Below are 22,211 nucleotides of genomic sequence, written 5' to 3'. Positions count from 1 at the left end.
ACCAAATTATTATAAATGAAACCCCAGAAAATGTCTGTAATATCATCCTCACTATGATAGTATCTTTGAATGATTCAATCAAACACTACAGTACAATGCCTTCAAGAATTATTCAAACCACTTCACTTTTTCTAAATTTTGTTACATAAGAGCAGTACTCTAAAAATAGATACTTTTTCTTAATGAAGTTGCACTCAATAAACCATAATCAAAAAGCATGAACAGGTTTTATAAATGTTTTGTAAATATATTAAAAATAAAGAACTGAAATACTGCATAACATACTGTATACATAAACATTGAGACCCTTTGCTCAGTACTTTGTTCAAGCATCCCTGGTAGTTATTATAACATTGAGTCTTCTTGGGTATACACGTGTATTACTACAGAATTTGAACAGAAGTCTCACCTTTGTCTTATTTTCCTATAAGGAGGTGCCACAGGCATATATGGGGTTCTCACCTTTCATGTTGTTAGGTGGCAAATGAAGGGTATCCTAGACTTGGTCCAGGAAGACTGGTAGAAGCAGGCTAAAAATCCAAACCAATGTTTTAGAAACAAATTCATTTTGTATCTCTCTATTATAAAAGGAAATCCTGAGATGAGACTTTTCAGAGAAATAATGTCAAGTCCCATGAGACGAGACTTTTTGCCAAGAGATTTTGAAAAGTCCTGCCCTCCTCTCAACCATTTATAACCACAACCACGGTCCACCCACCTCTCATTCATGTGAATGCTATTGCCAGACACAGTTCCTGTGCTCTCAGCTCTTATAAATTTTTACAACAATAATTTTATACGTTCTAGATAACACATCAACAACTAAGTGAAGAAGAAAGGGTAGTGTGTCAAAAAGAGGCCCAAAAGCGATGGAGAGAAAAGAATTCAAAAAAGAACAATAATAATCTAAGTGCAAATTTGGAAAATAAGGAAAGTAATAATCAGCCTAGACCAAGTGGAATTCAAAACCTAGCAGGTCCAAGCGGAGTCGGAAATAAAAGTCAAAGAGTAGAAGACAAAGTAGAACGTCGTAAAGAGGTTCAAAAAAATTGGCACAATACACATGCAGAGCAGGTTAGAGATTATGAAAGTATTAAAATTCGAAAGTCTCAAAAAACTGATAGTAAAGATCGCATTAGCGCTAACAAACGGAAATTATTACTTGGTGAAAAAATGGAACAGCAAAAAGAAATCGAAAATATGGACCTAGGTGATATTACAGAAGTATGTTGATATTGCTCGGCTTTAAAGTTTAAGTCAGAGACTTGTAGATCATCTAATTCATGTTGCCATGAGAGAAAAGTAGTGTTTCTTCCCAACGAAGAGGCATATCTGCGAGAAGTAAAAGATTTGTTATTTGGTGAAAGTGAAATCCACAAACGCTACAGGAAAAATATCCAAATCTACAATAATCTGTTCGTGTTTGCATCATTCAATGCTCAAAACGTAGGATTTACACGATTCAGGGCCATAGGCTATGAGAATCTGTGGCTCCACAACAATTAAAGCTACTACAAGTTTAATTTCAAAGAAACCACAATTCGGTCAGGTTTATATTTATGATCACGGAGAAGCGATGCAACATAGAATTATGTATTAAAAATTCTACAGCCAATAATGGGATATAAATTCATTGACAAAAAGTTAATTCCAAATATTGTTTTTACTGAAGTGTTACAGTACAAGTGTAAGTTTAAAAAGAATTTGCGTGTTAATTTCAAAGCCAAACAGAACGAAAACGTATAACTCAACGAATACCTCTAATGCAACATGAAACATAATTTTCTTTCAATTTATTACGTTATAATATTTTTTACTATGGTTAATCACTCGCTGTAATGTAAAATAGTTAGCTCTATTATGCATATGTAACAGTTCCCATGAAAATTACAATCTGTTTAAATTGTACATACGCTTTCCCATAGGCAAGCGGCAGATCCAGGTGACTAGTGTGTAGGGCCCGCCCGGAGGTTGTCGAGCGAAGGAGTGGGGGGGGGGAGACTAGGGGATCAGAGCCCCCTAGTTTAAAAAAACTGATTTGAGAAATTACATATTATTATCAGAGAACACCTGCTGAATGTTCACTGGATACAGGAAAAGGTAGTCAATCATGGATACAATTGGATATTATGTGAGGTAAAGTCTGGTGATGGCACGATAGTACTTGGTTTTGGTAACTGATGGAAACATCTAAAATACTGAGAGTGGCCATGTGAGATAAAAGGAAAAAAAAGGCTAGCAGATTACATGGTGTTACATACTAATAAAATTAATAAAGAATAAAACTATCATGTAAACATCTCAATGACCCTGAATCCCACACAATACCAAAGTGGGGCAAACCACCTTAACCTCACATTACATCAAGAAAAACCCCAATGACTGGTTTATGAATGACATTGTAGTATCCCTGAGGCAAAATGGGTCAAAGAAGAACTGGAGGTTGTTTTAAAAAAAAAAATGAAAATCTAAGCATTATTGAAACAAACCATTATCTTTGGCCTGGTCCAAATATTTCTGTACCAAAGCCAATGGTACTTTGTGATAATCTCAAAAGCAGGAGATTTTCCAGAAGCGGCAAATCATGGTATAGAATTCTAAAGGCAAGTCTGTGTTTCAGGAGTCAAAAGACTTATGCACGGCACTCACTCTAGTGGCTCCTAACTTTTCTATTTTCTTTCCACACAGACAAATCCAAAACATCATTGGGAGCAGCGACTTTAATGAAGAGGAACACTCTGCAGTAATGGGGTGGCATAGTGTTATACTCTTCACTACTCACTTCCGTGGTTTTTTGCTTGCAACAGCTCTATAGCTTGTATGTCCATCTGCCATTGGCACTTGACATTACACATAAACTCAGATACTGGTGCACTAATGGATGTCAGCATACATAAGTGGTCATTTACTTGCAGTTTCTACAGACCTGTGGGACCTTATAAAGAGGTTAGGAGCATGCGCTGATACAGCGCATTGCCGCACCCACCATATGACAAACCAACTCAGGATCCCAGATTAGGACCCGAGTGCAGCCATGCAATGGGTGACACCTCAGCACCACACTAGTTCAGATGGAATAGGACAGTGTGAGGTTTTTTTTATGCTGGCTGGCCTACATGCAGGGATGGATGCAGATTAACGTCATACCCAGGACAGGACAATGTAAAGTACAACCTAAATTAGTATGTATGGCTAATGGTGTGTACCATGATACCTGTATCAACTGGGTGTCTTGGTAAAATCAGATGTGGAAAGTCTGAACTAATGAGAAGCATGAGGTGAACCTTATTGATCTCTGGCAATGGAAGGCCCGGTAAGTGATGGTTAACTCTTCTGAAGCTGGGAAATTGGACAAGAATACTCTGGGAACTGAAGACTGTCCGCAGTGAATGGTCACGTGATCTTGTTTGTTTTATAGGGCTCTGCTACTAGAGAGATATCAAAGGTGACTGATGCACCATTCATCTGCAAAAGGTCCTGTCTCACCGTTCTAAGAGTCAATGTCTCTGTTCTTTGCTTCAGCTTAAAATTCCGTACAGCTGAAGGCAAGATAACTGTTCTCTCTGAACCATCGTCTAGTATAGCAAAGGCCTCAATACATCGTCCAACATTGTGGAGTGGCACCTTTACAATCTTCACCAGGACATTATTATTATTCTTGGCTGCTGATCAAATTATATAATTTTTAGTTCAACAACTGTCATTAGGACACTCTGCTTCAAGTTAGTAACTGTCTCATGTACTGTAGTATGGTCAGGTGAAGCTCCTTAGAAGAGCTGCAGGGCTTCTTTAAGTTGCAGACTTCAGACTTATGTGAACGTGCACATTTCCAACAGTTGTCATCGTCTTTAATCCATTGTATAACCTGGTCAGTACTTAACTTCTTAAATTCTGCACAGCTATTAAGGTAATGGTCTTCACAATCAAAGTATGGACAGTACGGCATAGCCTTTGATTTACATTTTGTGTGTGTAGGGCATGTAGCTGTTTCAGCTGGTCCTGCTTCAGCACAACAATGCACTAAGGTGGGGTTTTCTTTCTTCTTGATGTAACAGGGCGGTGTTCTTTTCTCTGACTTCATGACCTCACCATGGTAAAGAAGAACAGCTCACTCTGAGATTCGTTCTGCCCATGACTTGGTCTGTAACCAGATGGAGAGGTGCTGCAGCGTATAAATTATGCCAGCATTTCTAGTCAAATATTCTACGTGTTATGCAGTACTCAATAAATCCATCTTGAAAACTAGGAGGTAGTTTGCACAAAACCGGATCGACATGTGAACCACATTTCAGTTCATAACCATTGTCTCCTTCAAGCATTTTCAACATTCCAACAAGTGAGTAGACTCAGAGAGCAAATTCATTAAATGCCTCAGCATCTCCGATTTTAATAGGAGGTGTATTCATTAGCTCTCCAGTTTCACTCTGGACAAGTTGATGAGTCTGTCCATTAGTGTTGTGCGATCTGATGATTTTTGAATTGTGGTCGATCTTAAAGATGTCCACAATCTAATTTTCAAGTGAATTGTACAGATCATGATCTTTTATATTCTTCTAATACTTGATACTGATGCATTCGTGCCAAGTCCACAAACCAACAGAATGATTTCCCATTGTTACTGGCCAAATTACATCACGTGTCCCCACCACGGCTTTCTTATGTGACGAAGCTGAAAACAGTTTTTAGAGCAAGTAGCATGGCAGATGAGGAGCTTGTGCCAAAGAAGGACTTGATGTTAGTAGTGTGGCAGTGGCTTGGCTGTGCATAGTCAGATACTGCACAAAGCAAAATTGTATGTAAAATTTGTCAGACAACAGTTGGCACTTCAGGAGACAATACGACAAATCTGTTTAATCTATTTAATCTTAAACAGAGACACCCGAAGGAACATGCCAAGACTGTTTCAGTCTGGTAAGTACAACCCCACTGATCTGTATCTTGCATGGTAACGAGGTATAAGCAGTTATCGTTGCATTAGAGCAGTCGAATAAAATATGATAAAAGCAGCAAACGATGGAAAGAGGTGACTGAGGGGGTCACATTCTACGTAGCTAAGGATATGATACCATTCAAAGCGGTAGACAACGTGGATTTTAAGAAACCGATGCACACTTTAGATGCGCGAAATGATCATCCGAGTTGACAATATTTTTCTGATATGGCCATTCCACATATGTATAGCGATTGCCGACAGAGGGTTGCGAAGCTATTAAAGAACAGCAAATTTTTTGCAAAGACGAGCGACTTATGGTCCAGTCAAACATCCAAGTTGTACCTGAGTCTGGATGCCTGTCAGAAAAGTATCTTTGTATCCCAGCAACCAGTGCCCCATCAGAAAGAGTGTTTAGCACAGGTGGCACTATTGTCACAAGTCAAAGGGCTGCTCTGAAACCCCATAAAGTGGATCAATTGATTTTCCTTGCCAAAATCCAGTGATTGCATAAGCAGAAAAACATTACATCTAATGTAAACAGAATGTCAACCTAATCTTTCATGTTTAAAATAAGTATTTATAAATAAAGTGCCTGGAGTTTAATAGCACAGTGAAGTTGTTTGTACCTGTATTTAAAATGAAAGGTACTGGACATTTGATTCTTCACCTGTTTCTACCTCATCATCTACCTTTCTACCTCTAATTTTAGCTGTCTGTTACTCCAATTTGGTTTATTATGTTAATTTTATTACCTAGAATGATTTTGAAACAGTCTTCTTGCACTTATAATGTTTACCATTAAATAATTTTTTTAAAAAAATCTGTTTTATGGTTATGTGGCTGTTGATCCCAACTTGAAACTGAAACTGTAAAACATTTTTTAATGTGTGAAACTGCCAGAATTTTAAAAGGTCTGGTGGATAACCTACTACCATTTGAGAGTCCACATTTAATCCTAGAGAAAATTCAGCAGACTGACAAGCATGCAAATATAAACGTTCTTCATCCTCATTCTGTTTAAGAAAGGCCGATATCAAACAAGCTTCCTACAAGTTCCTTTCAGCTTGTCTACGACGCCGCTGTCTAAAAAGCCTTTGCATCATGCTCACTCTTTGGCAAAGCGCATCACGCACTTGGTTTTCAAGCTGGCTCAATAACTCGTTGGCTCTCTCATCCTCATCTATCTGCCGCTTAATCTCTGCCAGTTCAGCATGTTTCCTTTTCCCACTTACTATTGCTGATTCTGAGTTACGAATGGAAACTGAGATCTGACTTAAAGCTGTATGTACACTGGATCTATTACTGCTATGTTCCGATTTAACTGATCAGTTACTTTTCACACAAAGGTGCGATAACAGTACTTCTCAGTTTGATACTTTCACTTTGCTTGGTGCTCACGATGGAGGGCTCGTTACCTTTGGAAGGACAGTATCCCACATCATAATCTGATAGGTGAGCTGGAACTCTCGTCTCTTGGTGGCCTTGGCTGCGTACTGTAAGCTACTGCCCACGCCGACTAACCCCATTGAATGAAAGGCTGTCGTGGCACCCGCAGACAGGTCATCTACAGCGTGTGAGTTGGGGTCATAAAAAAACGGTTTGGCTGGACAAGCGGATGTCAACTTAGGTGTTCCCTTCTGCTCGTTTCAATGACAATGTACACACTGCCATATCCAATTTGCTTTTGGTTGGTCTGTTTAGCATCCAGCTCAAAGGACCATGCAAAAAGAGGTGTTTCAGGGACCTATGGAAATTAGCTAATTTGGAGGGGTTTAGCTAACAGAAAGTCAAGTGGAGTCATGGTCAGATGATTGGAGATAAGAGACTGGTGAAGTCCAGTATTTTATTTAATGTAATAAACAATTGATAATAAACAAACAAACATTTTATAAGTAAACTAATATGGTGGAAAGAAACGTCTCTTGGGAACAGGCAACCACTTCCAGTCGAGGGCTTGACCTTACTAAACTTTCTTGCATTACAATTCATTTATTATATATTAGGTAAGGAGTTCATCTTAGTCTCTGATTACACTCAATTTCAAAGATTCTAACCAAAGCTTGACAACGTGGTTCTTGAGCCTAAAGCTTTTTCACTTAAAGGTGGCTCATAATTATGGCTTACAATAACTTTTATACCCAGACCACAGGTCGGAGTTCTGATTACATCAGAAAGAATGACATGTCTGTTTGCTTCAAAAACATCCTGGAAGTCATTGTCCTAGTAAAAAAAAAAAAAAAAAATTTCGATCCAACCTTCCTCAGCTCGCTGACGCTTTTTAAAAGCTGAACCAGTATATAGCCTTGTTATTACATGACCTAATCCTTCAGATTCCTCCAACTTGACTTTAGTTACTCCGTCAAAGTCTTCATTTCATGTATCATCAATTCATTACTGTAACAAACTGTTTTTTTTCTGTCATGGAATCCCAGTTCTCTTCTCTTCTTGTCTTTTTTACTTCTAACATATAGGGATTGTAATCATCCAAAAATTCAATGTCGAGATTTTGATGAATTTCTACATTTTAGACCTCCCCGAGTGTCTTGTGTCTGTCTTTGTGTGTGTGTGTGCGCATGTAAACATGATAACTTGAGTATGTTTTCACTTGGGTCAACCAAATTTTGCAGAGGTACAACATGTAGATTTTTATCAACTTTTGGGCTATTTCCGCTAACCAGAAGTGCTACTTTACCTTTTATTCATGCAGTTGCAGAGTCTGATTTTTTTTTCAACTTTACTTTTATAATTGTTCAATATATTATTAATTTGATTTGTTTTTGATGGTTCTTTAATGTACATAATATAAAAATATAATCATTGTCATGTGGTTTACTCCTCAAATATCCATCCCCATATCTGAGTATATGAGAAACTCTAAGGGAGACCACTCCCAGTTTTTTCAAACAGTCTTTAAAAGTTCACAGCTTATCAGATAAAGTATTCACAACAATATCACTCTAGAAATTGCTCAGCCATCTTTAAATCATGAACATTTTTGCTGTAACTTGGATTTTTCATGATCTAAGAACAGAATATATTGGTCAAAAAAACTGAGGGAACAGTTAGTTAACACAGTCTAACACCAAGTCAGTTAAGTTTCAGGGATATCAATCTGTCCAGATAGGAAACATAAACGATTGTAATCAACTTCACCAGCTTTGGTGCAAATGAAAGTGATAACAGGTGCACTGGAGAGGCAACAGGAAGACAACCCCGAAAAAGGGAATGGTTTTGCAGGTAGTGGCTCTCTCCTTATCCTGCCTGACTGATTCTTCTTTAGTCCTGCTAGTTTCATTGTCACTACTGGTGGTACCTGCAGCAGCTCCTCCAGGATGGCACATCCATATGTACTGTTGCAAGGAAGGCAGTTTGCGGTGTCTCAAAAGCATACAGGAGACACCAGGAGATGGGCCATTACATGAGAAGAACTGGACAGGGCTGTAGAAGGGTATCAACCTAGCAATAGCACCAGTATCTGCTCCTTTGTATGAGGAGAAACAGGAGGCTTACTGCCAGAGCCCAACAAAATGATCTCCAGCTTGCTACTGGTGTGCATTTTTCTGATCAACTGTCAGAAACCGCCTCCATGAGGGTGGCATAAGGGTCCATCACTGTTCTCTTCACAGATGAGAGCATGTTCACAATGAGCATATGTGACAGATGTGAAAGAGTTTGGAAACACCGTGGTGTACGTTATGCAGCCTGCAACATCATGCAGTATTGTCTAGTTTAGCAGTGGGTCAGTGATAGTCTGAGGGGCATATCCTTGCAGGTTCACACTGCCCCATGTGCTAGGTAACAGTACCCTAACTGCTGTTAGGTACCAGGATGAAATCCTCAGAGCCATGGTCAGACCTTACACTGGTGCAGTGGGCCCTGGCATCTCCCTGGTGCAGGACAATGCTCGGCCTCATGTGTCCATAGTGTGTAGGCAGTTCCGGGATGATGAAAGCATTGATGCCATTGACTGGCCTACACATTCCCTAGAACTGAATCCAACCGAGAACCTTGGGGATGTTCTCTATCGGTGCATCTGATGCTACCAAGTAGCGCCACAAACTTTCCAGGAGCTCACTGATGCCCCAATTCAGGTCAAGGAGGAGATCCCCCAGAAAACCATCCGCCATCTCATCGGGAGCATACCTAGATATTGCCGGGAGTGCATACAGAATCTTGGGGGACATATACACTACTGATTCACATGATGAGTTGCTGTGGTGAAATTCACACAAATTGGATTACCCTGTGACTTCAATTTCTGACTGTGATTTTTGGTGTGATGTTGGATCCAATCCTCAATGGGTTGGTGATTTTGGTGTCCATTGATCATTGTTAACATCATTTTGTTGTCAACGAATTACACAGTATTACTCAGTACGGCTGGGTATCAACACTGATGTCCCGATTTGATTCGATATCAATTCACGATGCCCTGATTCAATTCAATATAGATTTTATCTTGACTGAATTAGTATGCACTGATATATTTGAAGTGGTGGCTTTTTTTAGAAATTACTTAACCATGCATAGAGAACATTAATATAATGTGACAAATTTCAGTAACACTTTATTTGAAGGATGTCTACATAGTGACGTCATAATATATGCATATGCATGGAATGATATTTAAGAAGAAATGCTTGGTTAGTGATGAACAGTTAACATCAGTATTTGGAAGATGTGGAACAAAAGAAAAAAAACACATGGGGGGGCTTCTTGTTTTAATGCAATGGTGTCTAATTTATAAAACATCTATATCATCTTGTGAATATTATTAATGTATAAAATAATTAAATGTTGCTTCTTAAATAATAAATGTTATTCAATAACCTATTCGTTTGTTATGAATCTCAGTGTAGACACCCTTCAATTAAACTGTTAGCCAAATATATTCCCTTATTGGACATTTAATATAATCCTGAATTGGTCGAAATTATAGATACAGTGAGAATACCCATGTCTTTCTATAATTCTACAAGTTACACATATCTTCAATTGCTCACTTGTAGCAGTTACATTAAGCAGTCTAGAAAATGTGTCCTTACAGTCTTCAGTCAAAAAGGAAGCATTTTAAAATGAGGATCTAGAGCTGATGCTTGTTGACAGTGACATTGAATGAATGGAACATAAAAGAAAAAGAACTAGCCATCATAACTGATAACACCAGTATTACGGAGCTACTTTAAGTCAGCTGTTTTGAGCACACGCTCACTTTTGTATTGCAGGCTGCTCTGAAAATTCCAATAAACTTTTTCCATCGCAGTGGAACAGCTAGCCACGTTCTTAAAAAGAAGCAACATTTATTGGCATATCACACCATAAAGCTGCAGTACCACTACATCACAATTCTTCTTCAGGTCTTAGGTTTCAGAGAATTTAGCGGAGTCAAAAAAAAAAAAAAAAAACTCACACTACAAGTATGAACCTAAAGTCTTCATTTAAAATTTTAGCAATTAGAAAATTAAATAGTTCAGCACTTTTACCAAAAAAAAATTAACATATTAAGTGAATCAATATTACTAAAAATACAGTCCAAACTACAAGGAAAATAAAAAACAATATATTGACGTTCACATATACTGTATATTTTATATATATATATATATATATATATATATATATATATATATATATATATATATATATATATATATATATATATATATAGAACAACTGTAACAGCAGCTAAACTGGTGTTAGAAGAAAATACGCTACATAGGCCTGTTTGCTTTTGTCTTTTTTGGAGGAGGTGGGGGCTTCTAAAATGACAGGATCGTAACTGTTAAGAGGTTAAGCTGGGACACTCCACTGATACTGGATACAAAGGCATTCTTCCAGGAATAACAGAAACAGATCCTGTTAATCTTCAGATGCATAAATCTAACTCTCATTGCAACTGCACTTTTATAGGCTGCAGTAACACTGTAGCCAGGCAGACAACCATTCAAAATACAATCACTTCATTGAAATAAATAAAAAAAGCTTTAACTAGCTGAGAGTGTAGACAGGAAGAAGTCATTTGCACATGTATTGACAATTAGTGCAGCTGGTACCTTACAACAATGGCAATTAACGGCTTCCTGTGAGACTTACTTTTAAAGAAAGATGGGGCAAACATAAGAAGAATGTAAAATACAAAGTGCCACACACAATATAATATTTAAGTCAGAAGACTAATTTATACTTTCAGCATGTTCATTTTGTGGAAAAAAAACTGGCTGTACACTACATTTTCTCTCTTAACTCTGGTGTCTAAGGAGGAGGTAAAAATTACAATCATCCTTCTTTATGAATTATCCTAAGTTTTGCAATGTCGCTTGAACATTCTATTACCTTAGCAACTCTTCATCTATAATTGGTCTACAGAGGCTCTGACTATTATTTAATAAGCAAATACAGTGCATCCGGAAGGTATTCACAGCGCATCACTTTTTCCACATTTTGTTATGTTACAGCCTTATCCCAAAATGGATTAAATTCATTTTTTTCCTCAGAATTCTACACACAACACCCCATAATGACAACGTGAAAAAAGTTTACTTGAGGTTTTTGCAAATTTGATTACAGAAATCATTCAGAAAGTTATTAATTGATTAATGAAAAAGTGTTTTTCTGCCTTTATGTTTTACCATTATACAGCAAAAACCATAGTAATAATTTGAATAGTATCAAGAATTTAAGATATCAGTTTTGGTTGAAATAATTAAAAACTATAAAGCAGGCATAAATACATTTTTTTGCAGATTTTTGTAATCAAACGTCTGCTTCAAGGTAATGTTATTTTAAAAATTAATTTAGTTCAGAATACTATAATATATATAATGATAAACAGAATATAGAATAATTTGGTTCTACATGTTGGACCAAATAAAACAAAATGTTTGTCTTTTGAGTGTTTATGATTTACATAGGAAGAAATTGTGCTTCCAGCTTGTTTTTTTTGTCAGCAAAGCTCTAAATAAACTTTTGTAGGTGAATGCCGATACAGCCCTACTGTATTTTCTTTTTGAAATGCTAAAATAGTCAGTGACACAAAGACTTTATAAATCAACAAAAGTACACATTTTGACCTGCTCTAGCATATAGTGGATGAAAAACTTACAGAGATTGACTACATTAATTGAAAACTTGTTAAAATAAAAATCTCAAATCAGATTCAAATTAAAGTAGAAATGTATACTTTTATTCATTTATTCATTATAGGGCCTTCACACACATTCACATACTTACATACACACAGACCACAAACGTCAGGACCAATTCAAAATGACTAAATAAATATGACTAAATAATTAAACATGCATGTCTTTGAGACAGGGTGGTATACTGGAGCAAAATCCACTTAGACAAAAGAAGAGCATACAAACACAGTGAGTGAACATAAGTTTCAAAGCCAGAACAATGGATGAGTCAGATAGCAGTGTTTAACACAGTGCCACTATATCACCACAGAATATTTAACTATACCAACATTTCACTCAACTAAGTAAAATTAGGTTACATTCAAAGCAAATATTTTCTTGCAAACTTACATATCGTGACTTATTCTGCACACTGCTTATGGAATTGCAAAACTGCTGTAAACCACTTAGGGATCACATAATAATTACCATTTATTTGCTACAAGTGTTATGTATCTAAGTAAACTGTTAGTATCCTAAACTTACAGATTGAAAAGATAAAATAAAAAGTAATCTATTCACTTTAAACCCAATTTTCTACTTTAGAATAATAAAAACTGCAGTCTATCCATGCAGCTTTTAATGTAAGACAGGAACCCATCTTAGACGTTAGCCCATTGTAGGACACTGCTGGGACAGTTGCCAAGCAACTTGCGTGTTTTCACAATGCTGGAAGAATCCAGAAGGCCTAGAGAATTCCTACACACACAAGAGGAAATATGTAATCCTCTCAAAAATAATGACTAGAAAAGGCATCAAACTACTATCCCTAAGCAATCTGCATTTTACCTGTCATCACTGAACAGTAAAATTGCAAAATACAATATTTTTAATCAATATAACATTAAACAAATAAAACATTATGATTGCAAGCACCAAAAGTCTTTACCAAAATTCACTAGATTACAAATAAAAAACTAACATTAACAAACCATGCATTTTCATTTAAAATTAAATATGCCAGAATTAAGAACTGAAAATGAATGTGGTCGTGCAAGGATAACAGACTGAAAAAATTTCAGTATGCATTCACATAAATAAGCCTTTAACATGAATCAGTAAAAAATAAGTTTGTGCAAAACTTTCTGAAAATGATTATTTTCATTATAATTTATAAAAGCTAAAAAAAAAAAATCAAAACAATATTGCAGTGGTTCTCAACTGGAGGCCATGGCTCGGCATTATGCACTTACCTGTAGTTAAAATCAGAACATTTATTTATTTCATAAACACATACAGGCTGTTTTTAAAATGACCTACTCATTCTGTACTATGCTTAAAAAAACTAATCTGTTTTACTTTAATGTAAGTTCAAAAGCAAACACCTAACTCTGACTTCAGCAAAGGTACAAGGAGGTAAATATTATGGCATGCATAGGGGGGCCTTCATATAACCTCATGGTACACTGGGACCCCTATATGAATAAAGGTTGAGAACCATCGCACTACTGTATAATAAATTGGTAAATTAATGCATATCTTAAATAAATATAAGAAGAAATTTGATTAATACAAGTATTACTTATTGAATACTGTATTAGGAAGCTTTCAAACTACCTAAAGAACAAAGTTCAGCTTTAAGGGTTTGAAAGTAACTTCATATACTGTGCACTGCTAGTATTAATTTTACACTATACTTTTCATTGTCTATTTTACCATTACACAAAGAATCTACAGAGCATGATAGAATAATTCCATAAAGAACACAAAAGTACTCGTCATGCTTTCATCATTACTTACTTGTTTTAACTATTTGACAGTTTATCAGTCTTTGAGTACCTGAAACTGCTTTCAATTCTGCTTCTTGAACACTCAACAAGCAACCAAATAATACATCAAAAGGCTAAATGCACAGTAACAATGATTTCCTTTAATTACTTTCATGATACAATTATGTACATACAAATCACTGTGTGTAATATTCCTTAAAAACACTGCCAGGATGGCCTTGCCCTGATATACTTGTTGGACAGTCAAGGTCCACTGAAGCATTTTTTTCTTATTTTAGGGATACCTTTTCTTTGTGTCCCTTTGTGAATCTCCTTACTCCACATTTAAATTCAGTCTAGAAACTCACTTCTAAACCATTACTTTCTAAAATGTGAATTTTAACTCAATACACAGCAGCATGTATCTTCCCGGTGTTTGGGTTACTGTACCATAAATAACTTTACCGTTTATAACATTATATTTACATCTTACTATGTACCATGTAGGGGGACATGGTGGCGCAGTGGGTAGCGCTGCTGCCTCGCAGTTGGGAGACCTGGGGACCTGGGTTCGCTTCCCGGGTCCTCCCTGCGTGGAGTTTGCATGTTCTCCCCGTGTCTGCGTGGGTTTCCTCCGGGCGCTCCAGTTTCCTCCCACAGTCCAAAGACATGCAGGTTAGGTGGATTGGCGATTCTAAATTGGCCGTAGTATGTGCTTGGTGTGTGGGTGTGTTTGTGTGTGTCCTGCGGTTGGTTGGCACCCTGCCCGGGATTGGTTCCTGCCTTGCACCCTGTGTTGGCTGGGATTGGCTCCAGCAGACCCCCATGACCCTGGGTTCAGATTCAGCGGGTTGGAAAATGGATGGATGGATGTACCATGCAATACACTCCAGTTTACTGCAGGATTTGATTAAAACTGTATAGCCTATTACTCTGTGAAGTATTTTATTGTAGTGTTCTCCTTAAAATATGATACTAAATAAAGTTAAAACATCATTAGGCTATTATAATGTTATTTATTCTTTTATTATGCATGTAAAATGAGACTTACGCTGTATTCCCACAGTTTCAGGAGTATAAAAAAACTTCTCATTACACATGTTGCCTTCACAGCAGCAGAAGAAAACATCAGGACTCTCTTTCTTTTCCACACAGTCATTTCTGTTAGGGAAAAAAAGTGTGTCATTGTATATATAGACAAACCAAAAAACAAAATTGTCTGAAAGAGGCATTTTATTGTTAGTAAACAGACAAAAATGCAAATAAACAATATTTTCTAAATTTAAACTATTCTATAAGCTTTTAAGTGATACTAAATTATACCAGTGCCTTCTGAACTGATAGTGGAACTGAGCAAATGATATCAACTAAAGTCCTCTGTTGGATTTGGTCACAAGGAATGACATTTATTGAACTACAGTACAACTCCAAAATTCGCAGGATTTATGTTCCTAGAGCACCCGCAAATTGTGAAAAACTGTGAATTTTGGATGTGGTAAAAAAAAAAAATGCCTATTTTTATAGTTTAAACCTTAAATATGCCCCCAAAACACTTCAATTTAATTTCAAACTCCGCTTAATACATTACCTAAAAATAAAGAATGTAAAGGTAAACCTGTATACTGTACTGCTATGTCTCCCGCAGTGCTAGAATGTAAAACACCAATGTTACCGCTATATGTACTGTAATTCATGCAAGCGTGTTTTCAGGCCTTAGAAGGTGCAGGCCTTTCGGTGGCATCTTGGGGCTTTAACTCTTAAACTGCCACATACTTGGGGTTTAATGCATCCCTGGACACCAAATACTTTTTTGCTGCACTTTAAGTAAACATCACAATTCACAAAGAAAAAGTGAAATTTTAGTGGAACACTTTTTTTCATGCAAAGAGCATCACAATTACTGCAACACTGATCATTTTACACACTGCTAATGAACTGTAAAAACTATTTAAAAAACTACTGGAACAATAAGTACAAGGTGCAACTGATGTAATGGATGAAATTCAGTAAATCACCGAGCCAACTACGCTTGAACTGGCTGCACTCAAGCACACAGAGGTAAACGCTGACGCTGTCAGGCTAGTCTAGTGCAGAGGCTGAACCCCAGCGACAGTGAGACTGCAGGGTGTCACACTTGGGTCACAGAATTGCACAGAAACACAGGAGATTGTAGAGACAGGAACTTTATTCAAACATTTCAAACAAACATGTCTCTTTCAGAAGTAAAACAAGCTCAGTATGCAGTTAGTTGTCGATTAAAGAATAGACAATCATCACAGGAGAACACAACGGGAGCAGAGAGAAACAAAGCAATCATCCAAAAAGGACAGGTGCTGTTCAGGCTTTTAAGTATGTGTAGCGCCACGCGAGAAGCATATCACGCGACAGAGCAGCGATTACACATTAAATACAACAAAGCACAAACAAAACACGCACAGTAAATCATGAAAAACGTTCATGAAAAACGGCAACGAATGAAATGTAATGATGAAAATAGATAGTCCAGAGATCCGCAAGTTGAATGGAAATGTAAAGAGAGTCCTACTGCTAGTTCCCGAAATGGTGAAGACAGGTTGATGGGTTTCGGGAGCGCTCCTTTCTTTGCAGGATGGCCATGAATCCACTTACAGTTCTCATGTACACAGGCAAACGGCAGACAATCCAGACGCCAAAAACGAAATGATCCAGGACAAAACGAATAAGTACAGGTAACCCAACAGAAGGCAGACAGACAGGAACACGTAACACAAATTACAAAAACTTTTTTTTTTTTTTTGCTTTTGGTCACTGGCCCCCTTTTTAAAAGCCACTGACATCCTTTGACCCCAACAGCCCCAGCACCCTCAGCAGAAGACCAATCAGAGCCACTGCAGGAACTGCTGGGAGTTGCAGTTTGAAATTCTATTGGCTACTTTCACCATCCCAAGCCACGTTTTCCTCTACAATTGCTTCCTGTTCTCTCTACAGTACAGTATTGCCATGAAAAAAGCCATAAAAACTGTGGAGGATATTTGCGGTTTCCACTAACAATTATTAGATAGGTTATAAGGAAAAATCCACAAATGACGGAGGCTGTGAACTCTGAACTGCAACTTCGCGGGGGTCTACTTATAGGCGGAGTGGTGGCTCTGAGGCTAGGGATCTGCATTGACAATCGGAAGGTTGCCGGTTCGAATCCCGTAAATGCCAAAGGAGACTCTGCTCTGTTGGGCCCTTCAGCAAGGCCCTTAATCTGCAATTGCTGAGCGCTTTGAGTAGTGAGAAAAGCGCTATATAAATGCAAAGAATTATTACTGTACTACCAAAACACAAAATTGAAAACATGCATCATATAAAAAGGCTTCATGTGATGTTAACACTATATATGTGTTACATTGGGCCTAGCCAACCTACCCTAAATGTAGAAAATGTAATGATTTTCTAGCACATTGAATGAACTGTACATTTTTAGCAAGGTTAAAAAAAAATGTAAAGTAACAGGGTGCATGATTGATAGGAGTTTCCAAGGTGCTAGAAGAGCCACTGAGCAGAGATACAATGGGGCTTTCTTCCACCAAATTACTGGAGAGTTCCTCCATACTGAATGTAATTAAATGTTAGAGAATAGTCCATGTTTACCAAAGTAAGAGAGAGGTCATAGTAGGTGGGCAGAAGGCAGGGAGAATTCCTTTAAACTGTCAGGTTGCAGAAGACTCTCACAAAGTGCATGTGGTTCCTGGCTGCATGTTATAGATGGTTAATTAAGTAGTGAATTTATGTTAACATCTAAAAAGTTATTACACTAGAAAATTATACTAGTGTGCAAACAGCCAGCTTCTACAACATAATCAACAGTCTATATATACAGTAATCCCTCCTCCATCGCAGGGGTTGCGTTCCAGAGCCACCCGCGAAATAAGAAAATCCGCGAAGTAGAAACCATATGTTTATATGGTTATTTTTATATTGTCATGCTTGGGTCACAGATTTGCGCAGAAACACAGGAGGTTGTAGAGAGACAGGAACGTTATTCAAACACTGCAAACAAACATCTGTCTCTTTTTCAAAAGTTTAAACTGTGCTCCATGACAAGACAGAGATGACAGTTCATTCTCACAATTAAAAGAATGCAAACATATCTTCCTCTTCAAAGGAGCAAACAAATCAATAGTGCTGTTTGGCTTTTAAGTATGCGAAGCACCACGGCACAAAGCTGTTGAAGGCGGCAGCTCACACCCCCTCCGTCAGGAGCAGAGAGAGAGAGAGAGATAGAGAGAGACAGATTAAAAAAATAAATACGTGCCCTTCGTGCTTTTAAGTATGCGAAGCACAGTTCAGCATGTCGTTTCAGGAAGCAGCTGCAGCTGCACAAAAGATAGCAACGTGAAGATAATCTTTCAGCATTTTTAGAAGAGCGTCCATATCGTCTAGGTGTGCGAACAGCCCCCCTGCTCACACCCCCCACGTCAGGATCACAGATAGTCAGCGCAAGAGAGAGAGAAAGAAAAGTAAGTTGGGTAGCTTCTCAGCCATCTGCCAATAGCGTCCCTTGTATGAAATCAACTGGGCAAACCAACTGAGGAAGCATGTACCAGAAATTAAAAGACCCATTGTCCGCAGAAACCCGCGAAGCAGCGAAAAATACGCGATATATATTTAAATATGCTTACATATAAAATCCGCGATGGAGTGAAGCCGCAAAAGGCGAAGCGCGATATAGCGAGGGATTACTGTACTTTATTAAAGCTTACTTAAAAGGTTTGATTCTAAAACTTGAAAAGTGAAGTGATCTCTAAACTTAGTTAGGTCAAGACATGGCGAAACATGTGATGTCCATTACTTTATGTTACCAAGATCACTAGCATTCCTTAAGGAACCACCAAACAGGCAAATATTTTCATTTTCAACACTCACTAACATTTTTACCTGAAATTAAAGGATTTTGAAATATAAAAATTAAAATAAAAATATGAATTTGACTTTATTCTGTAATTTTTATTTACATGTATTTTTGTTTTTAAAGGCTGTATGGCAATAGACTTGATTAGGTTTAGTTACCACACAGGAGGAGTCTGCATGTTTTACCTGTTTTTTACATGGGCCATTTGCTGGTATCCTACTTTCCTTCTACTTGTACATATTCAGCTGACTGGAAACTGTATATTGGTTTTATATGGAGTACAAGTCAGTGTAAGTTAGAATGTCCTTTGGTAAAGTGACATCCTGATCTTTCATTGTTTGGCTCCTGTGTTACACCTAATAATAGCAGTATATACTCTTATTCACCATGATACTATAATGAAAATGTAAGGGTTTGTTAAGCAGATGGATTTATTATCAGTTTAAAAAAGGGTGTATTTTCAGCCCAGGGTGTTTATAATTTTAACTTGTTTAAATGTTTATTGATGGGTCTCTGAAAATTTAGTCACAGTTTAAGCCTGCTGAAGTTAGTTTCACATTTAATTTGTGAAGCTAACTCCTAATAAAGGAAAACTACATTTTGTAATTATCCTATTTTATTAACTTTATATTAGGAGTCAGAATTTTGACATCAAATTTAGTATTCAGTTAATCAAGTGATATGAATCTCTACATACATATTCATACACAGATTCATAAATGTATACATACAGAAACAGAGACAGTAAGACGGATAGATTAATAGATATGAGAGAGAAAGAATGCATGATTTAATTGCCAAAGCTCTGCAAATGAAAATGAGCATGGTAAAGATGCCTATATGCCGACAGTTTCACTTTTGTGTGTTGTTTAGTAAGCATGCAGTATGAGGACAGCGCTTTTAAATTGCAGATGGCATGGGCACTTGGCATCATCAGATGATGAGTAACAGAATTAGAATGATGAGTAACGGAATTAGCAATAACAAAAAATATATACTGTATATATTTTGAAGCATTCCTAATCGTCCATATTTTATTATCATTATTGTAAAACAACAAGATTTCTAGAATCCAACCCCAAGTGTCTTTTCAATCTTTAAACCAATCAAATCCATTTAAAAAAAAAAAAAAACTCCAAATTGTGCAGAATGTATCAGCACTTGCATTGATAGTGAACTTTAATTTTCTTTTTGCTTTTGAAAAACAGTCTTGAAAAATAGCACCTTGACAAGCAGGTATAACTGCTTAATTAAAACTCGATATTAAGATGGCTTTGACTTATTTCATTAACATTTGGATAAATGCTTAGAAAAATAATACCAACCTATCATAGCAGTTGATGTCATCTAGCCAGCAACCTTGCTTAACAATTTCAACAGATCCTGAAATGTTCTTCCACGTAGCAAAACAGTGCCTTCTTTTATCTTTCTCACCATAACAAGGTTCAATGCCACTGCGATTTGTTCTGTCCTTCTCCCAGTTGGCATTGTAGAAAATGCACTCCTGTGTTTCTGAACGGCCAAGGATTGCACCTTAACAAAATAATAAAATAAAATAAGAAACACAAGAAAAGGTAACAGCAATGTGCAAACAGAAATTTTTGAAGTGCAGTTGCTTACTTTCACTCTAAAAAAATTGTAATCTTTCTGTTTAATATAAACATAAAATGAGCACAATGCAAAATAGGCACATCCCACTGACAAAAACATAATTATAAAAATACTGAGTGACTTCAGTCCACATAAGGATTATAACAAAGCAGACTACTGTACACCAAACCTTTATATACTATTTACTAGATGACATCAGTAGATTAATTTACAAGAGTTTGTCATTATAATTTAACTGTAGTTAAAGAGTCACAAACAAGTAGCCACAAAAAGCAATACTGAGCGGCACATACCAATAAATGGACATCATTTAAAACAATAACATATAAAAAAAAACAATAATTCATTAGGCATTGTTACCCATTATATTTGTGATGGCATGTCTTAATAGATTTTTAAAGGACCTTCACCTGTATACCTGACATCTCAATGAACTAAAGCCAAACACACCCTCTAGTTCAGATGCCAAAAACCATTCTAGTTTGGTTAAAATAAGTCACATACTGAAGCACAACATGTACAGGACAAGGTCCACCAGTAATCATTAATAGAAATAATGCTGCAAAAAGAAAAAAAAAACACTATAATGCAATTTAGCAGATTTTCCAGAATAACACTGAATATAAAAAAACAAACAAATAGGTAAATTACGTCAAAGAGAATATGGGCAAATGTTTATTTTATTACCTACCTACCTCACCATAATTTTAAGGCATGTAGGATTTTATATCTCCCCTGCCATGGAAAAATAAAAATGTGAATTTCAACCACCAATATTGTAAACCACATTTCTTCTTTGTGTGTTTCCTCCTAAAGATAATATGCTCCAGTTAGTGCTGATATGCAGCTATCATAGTTGGTTTCCCATTTACTGGTGTACAAAACAATGACTACTACAACAAGTTAGTGGTTGTAGAAAAACCTCTAAACTCCACTCTAACCAGACACTGTGGAAAGACAGGCAAACAGTAACACAGTATTGGACCAATTTTCATAATGAACATTTAAACACTAGGAGGGAGATTGTCTGGCACATCTATTAACGTTAAATGTGTTAGTTTATTGATAAAAATAGAAATTGAAAGCAAACAATAAAAGCTTTTGTGGACTGTGCTGGTATTATTTAGTAGTGGCAATCTCAAGATATCTTCAGATAATGCCAGAAATCAGTTCAGTGGACTATTATTACTTCTCAATGTTTGAGAAAAGAGACTTAACTGGGTAAAACATGTTTCCATAAAATTCATTTTTGTATTAATGTATATAATAAAATCAGTTAGGATGAAAAACTGGCATTCAGCAATGTGCTATTAGTCCTGGCATTTAAATGAAGGCTAAACACATACTATTTTTAAAAAATCTTACTCTTTTTAGAAATGCTTTAATATAATTATGACAATTTTTGTGAATGGCTGTTACTAAACATTTCCCCTTTCGGCTATTCAAAAAAAAAAAAAAAAAAAAAAAAAGACAAAATCTCATTAGGGGCACCAATGAGACAAAATATGCACATTTTAGTCAGATCAACCCAAGCCATAACAAAAATCCTCCAAATTGGAGGACAACACATTTGACTTATTGTTATAATGCAAAACTACTCTCACTATTAATTATTTCATACAAGTAGTGATAATATATAAAAATCAAATACTGTTTCGTAATGTAAGTGTGTCATGTGTCTTTTAAGATGTTGCTTTATTTGCAACAATGTCTGAATTAATTGGATGAAAATCACAACCAGGTTAAAATTAATGGAAACCCTTAATTTAACATCTTGTCCAAGTCTACAATACGCATGAACGGATACCAATTGCAGTTTATCAACGATGATTATGTGTACTGCAATTACCTGTAAATTAAATTTATATGAGGACTATGGCCATATGTGAATGTATAAG

At 36.6% G+C, this 22,211-nt stretch overlaps 1 protein-coding gene across 4 annotated transcripts in view; it reads right to left on the bottom strand.

Moving 5' to 3' along the window:
* The window catches only part of LOC114655489 (activin receptor type-2A), a 135,091-nt gene that overhangs the window by 45,092 nt on the left and 67,788 nt on the right, over positions 1-22,211 (bottom strand). For all 4 annotated transcript variants that reach the window (XM_051930559.1, XM_051930558.1, XM_028806523.2 and 1 more), the window contains exons 2-3: positions 20,028-20,235; positions 14,875-14,984 (exon numbers count right to left, since the gene is read on the bottom strand). In XM_051930559.1, the coding sequence (XP_051786519.1) occupies positions 14,875-14,984; positions 20,028-20,235 (318 nt within the window). The remainder of the gene's footprint in view (positions 1-14,874; positions 14,985-20,027; positions 20,236-22,211) is intronic.

Source organism: Erpetoichthys calabaricus, chromosome 8 (assembly GCF_900747795.2).
Source record: "Erpetoichthys calabaricus chromosome 8, fErpCal1.3, whole genome shotgun sequence".
Taxonomy (NCBI): domain Eukaryota; kingdom Metazoa; phylum Chordata; class Cladistia; order Polypteriformes; family Polypteridae; genus Erpetoichthys; species Erpetoichthys calabaricus.
The sequence above is the reverse complement of the archived record's forward strand: the minus strand, read 5'-3'. Positions and strand labels throughout refer to the sequence as shown.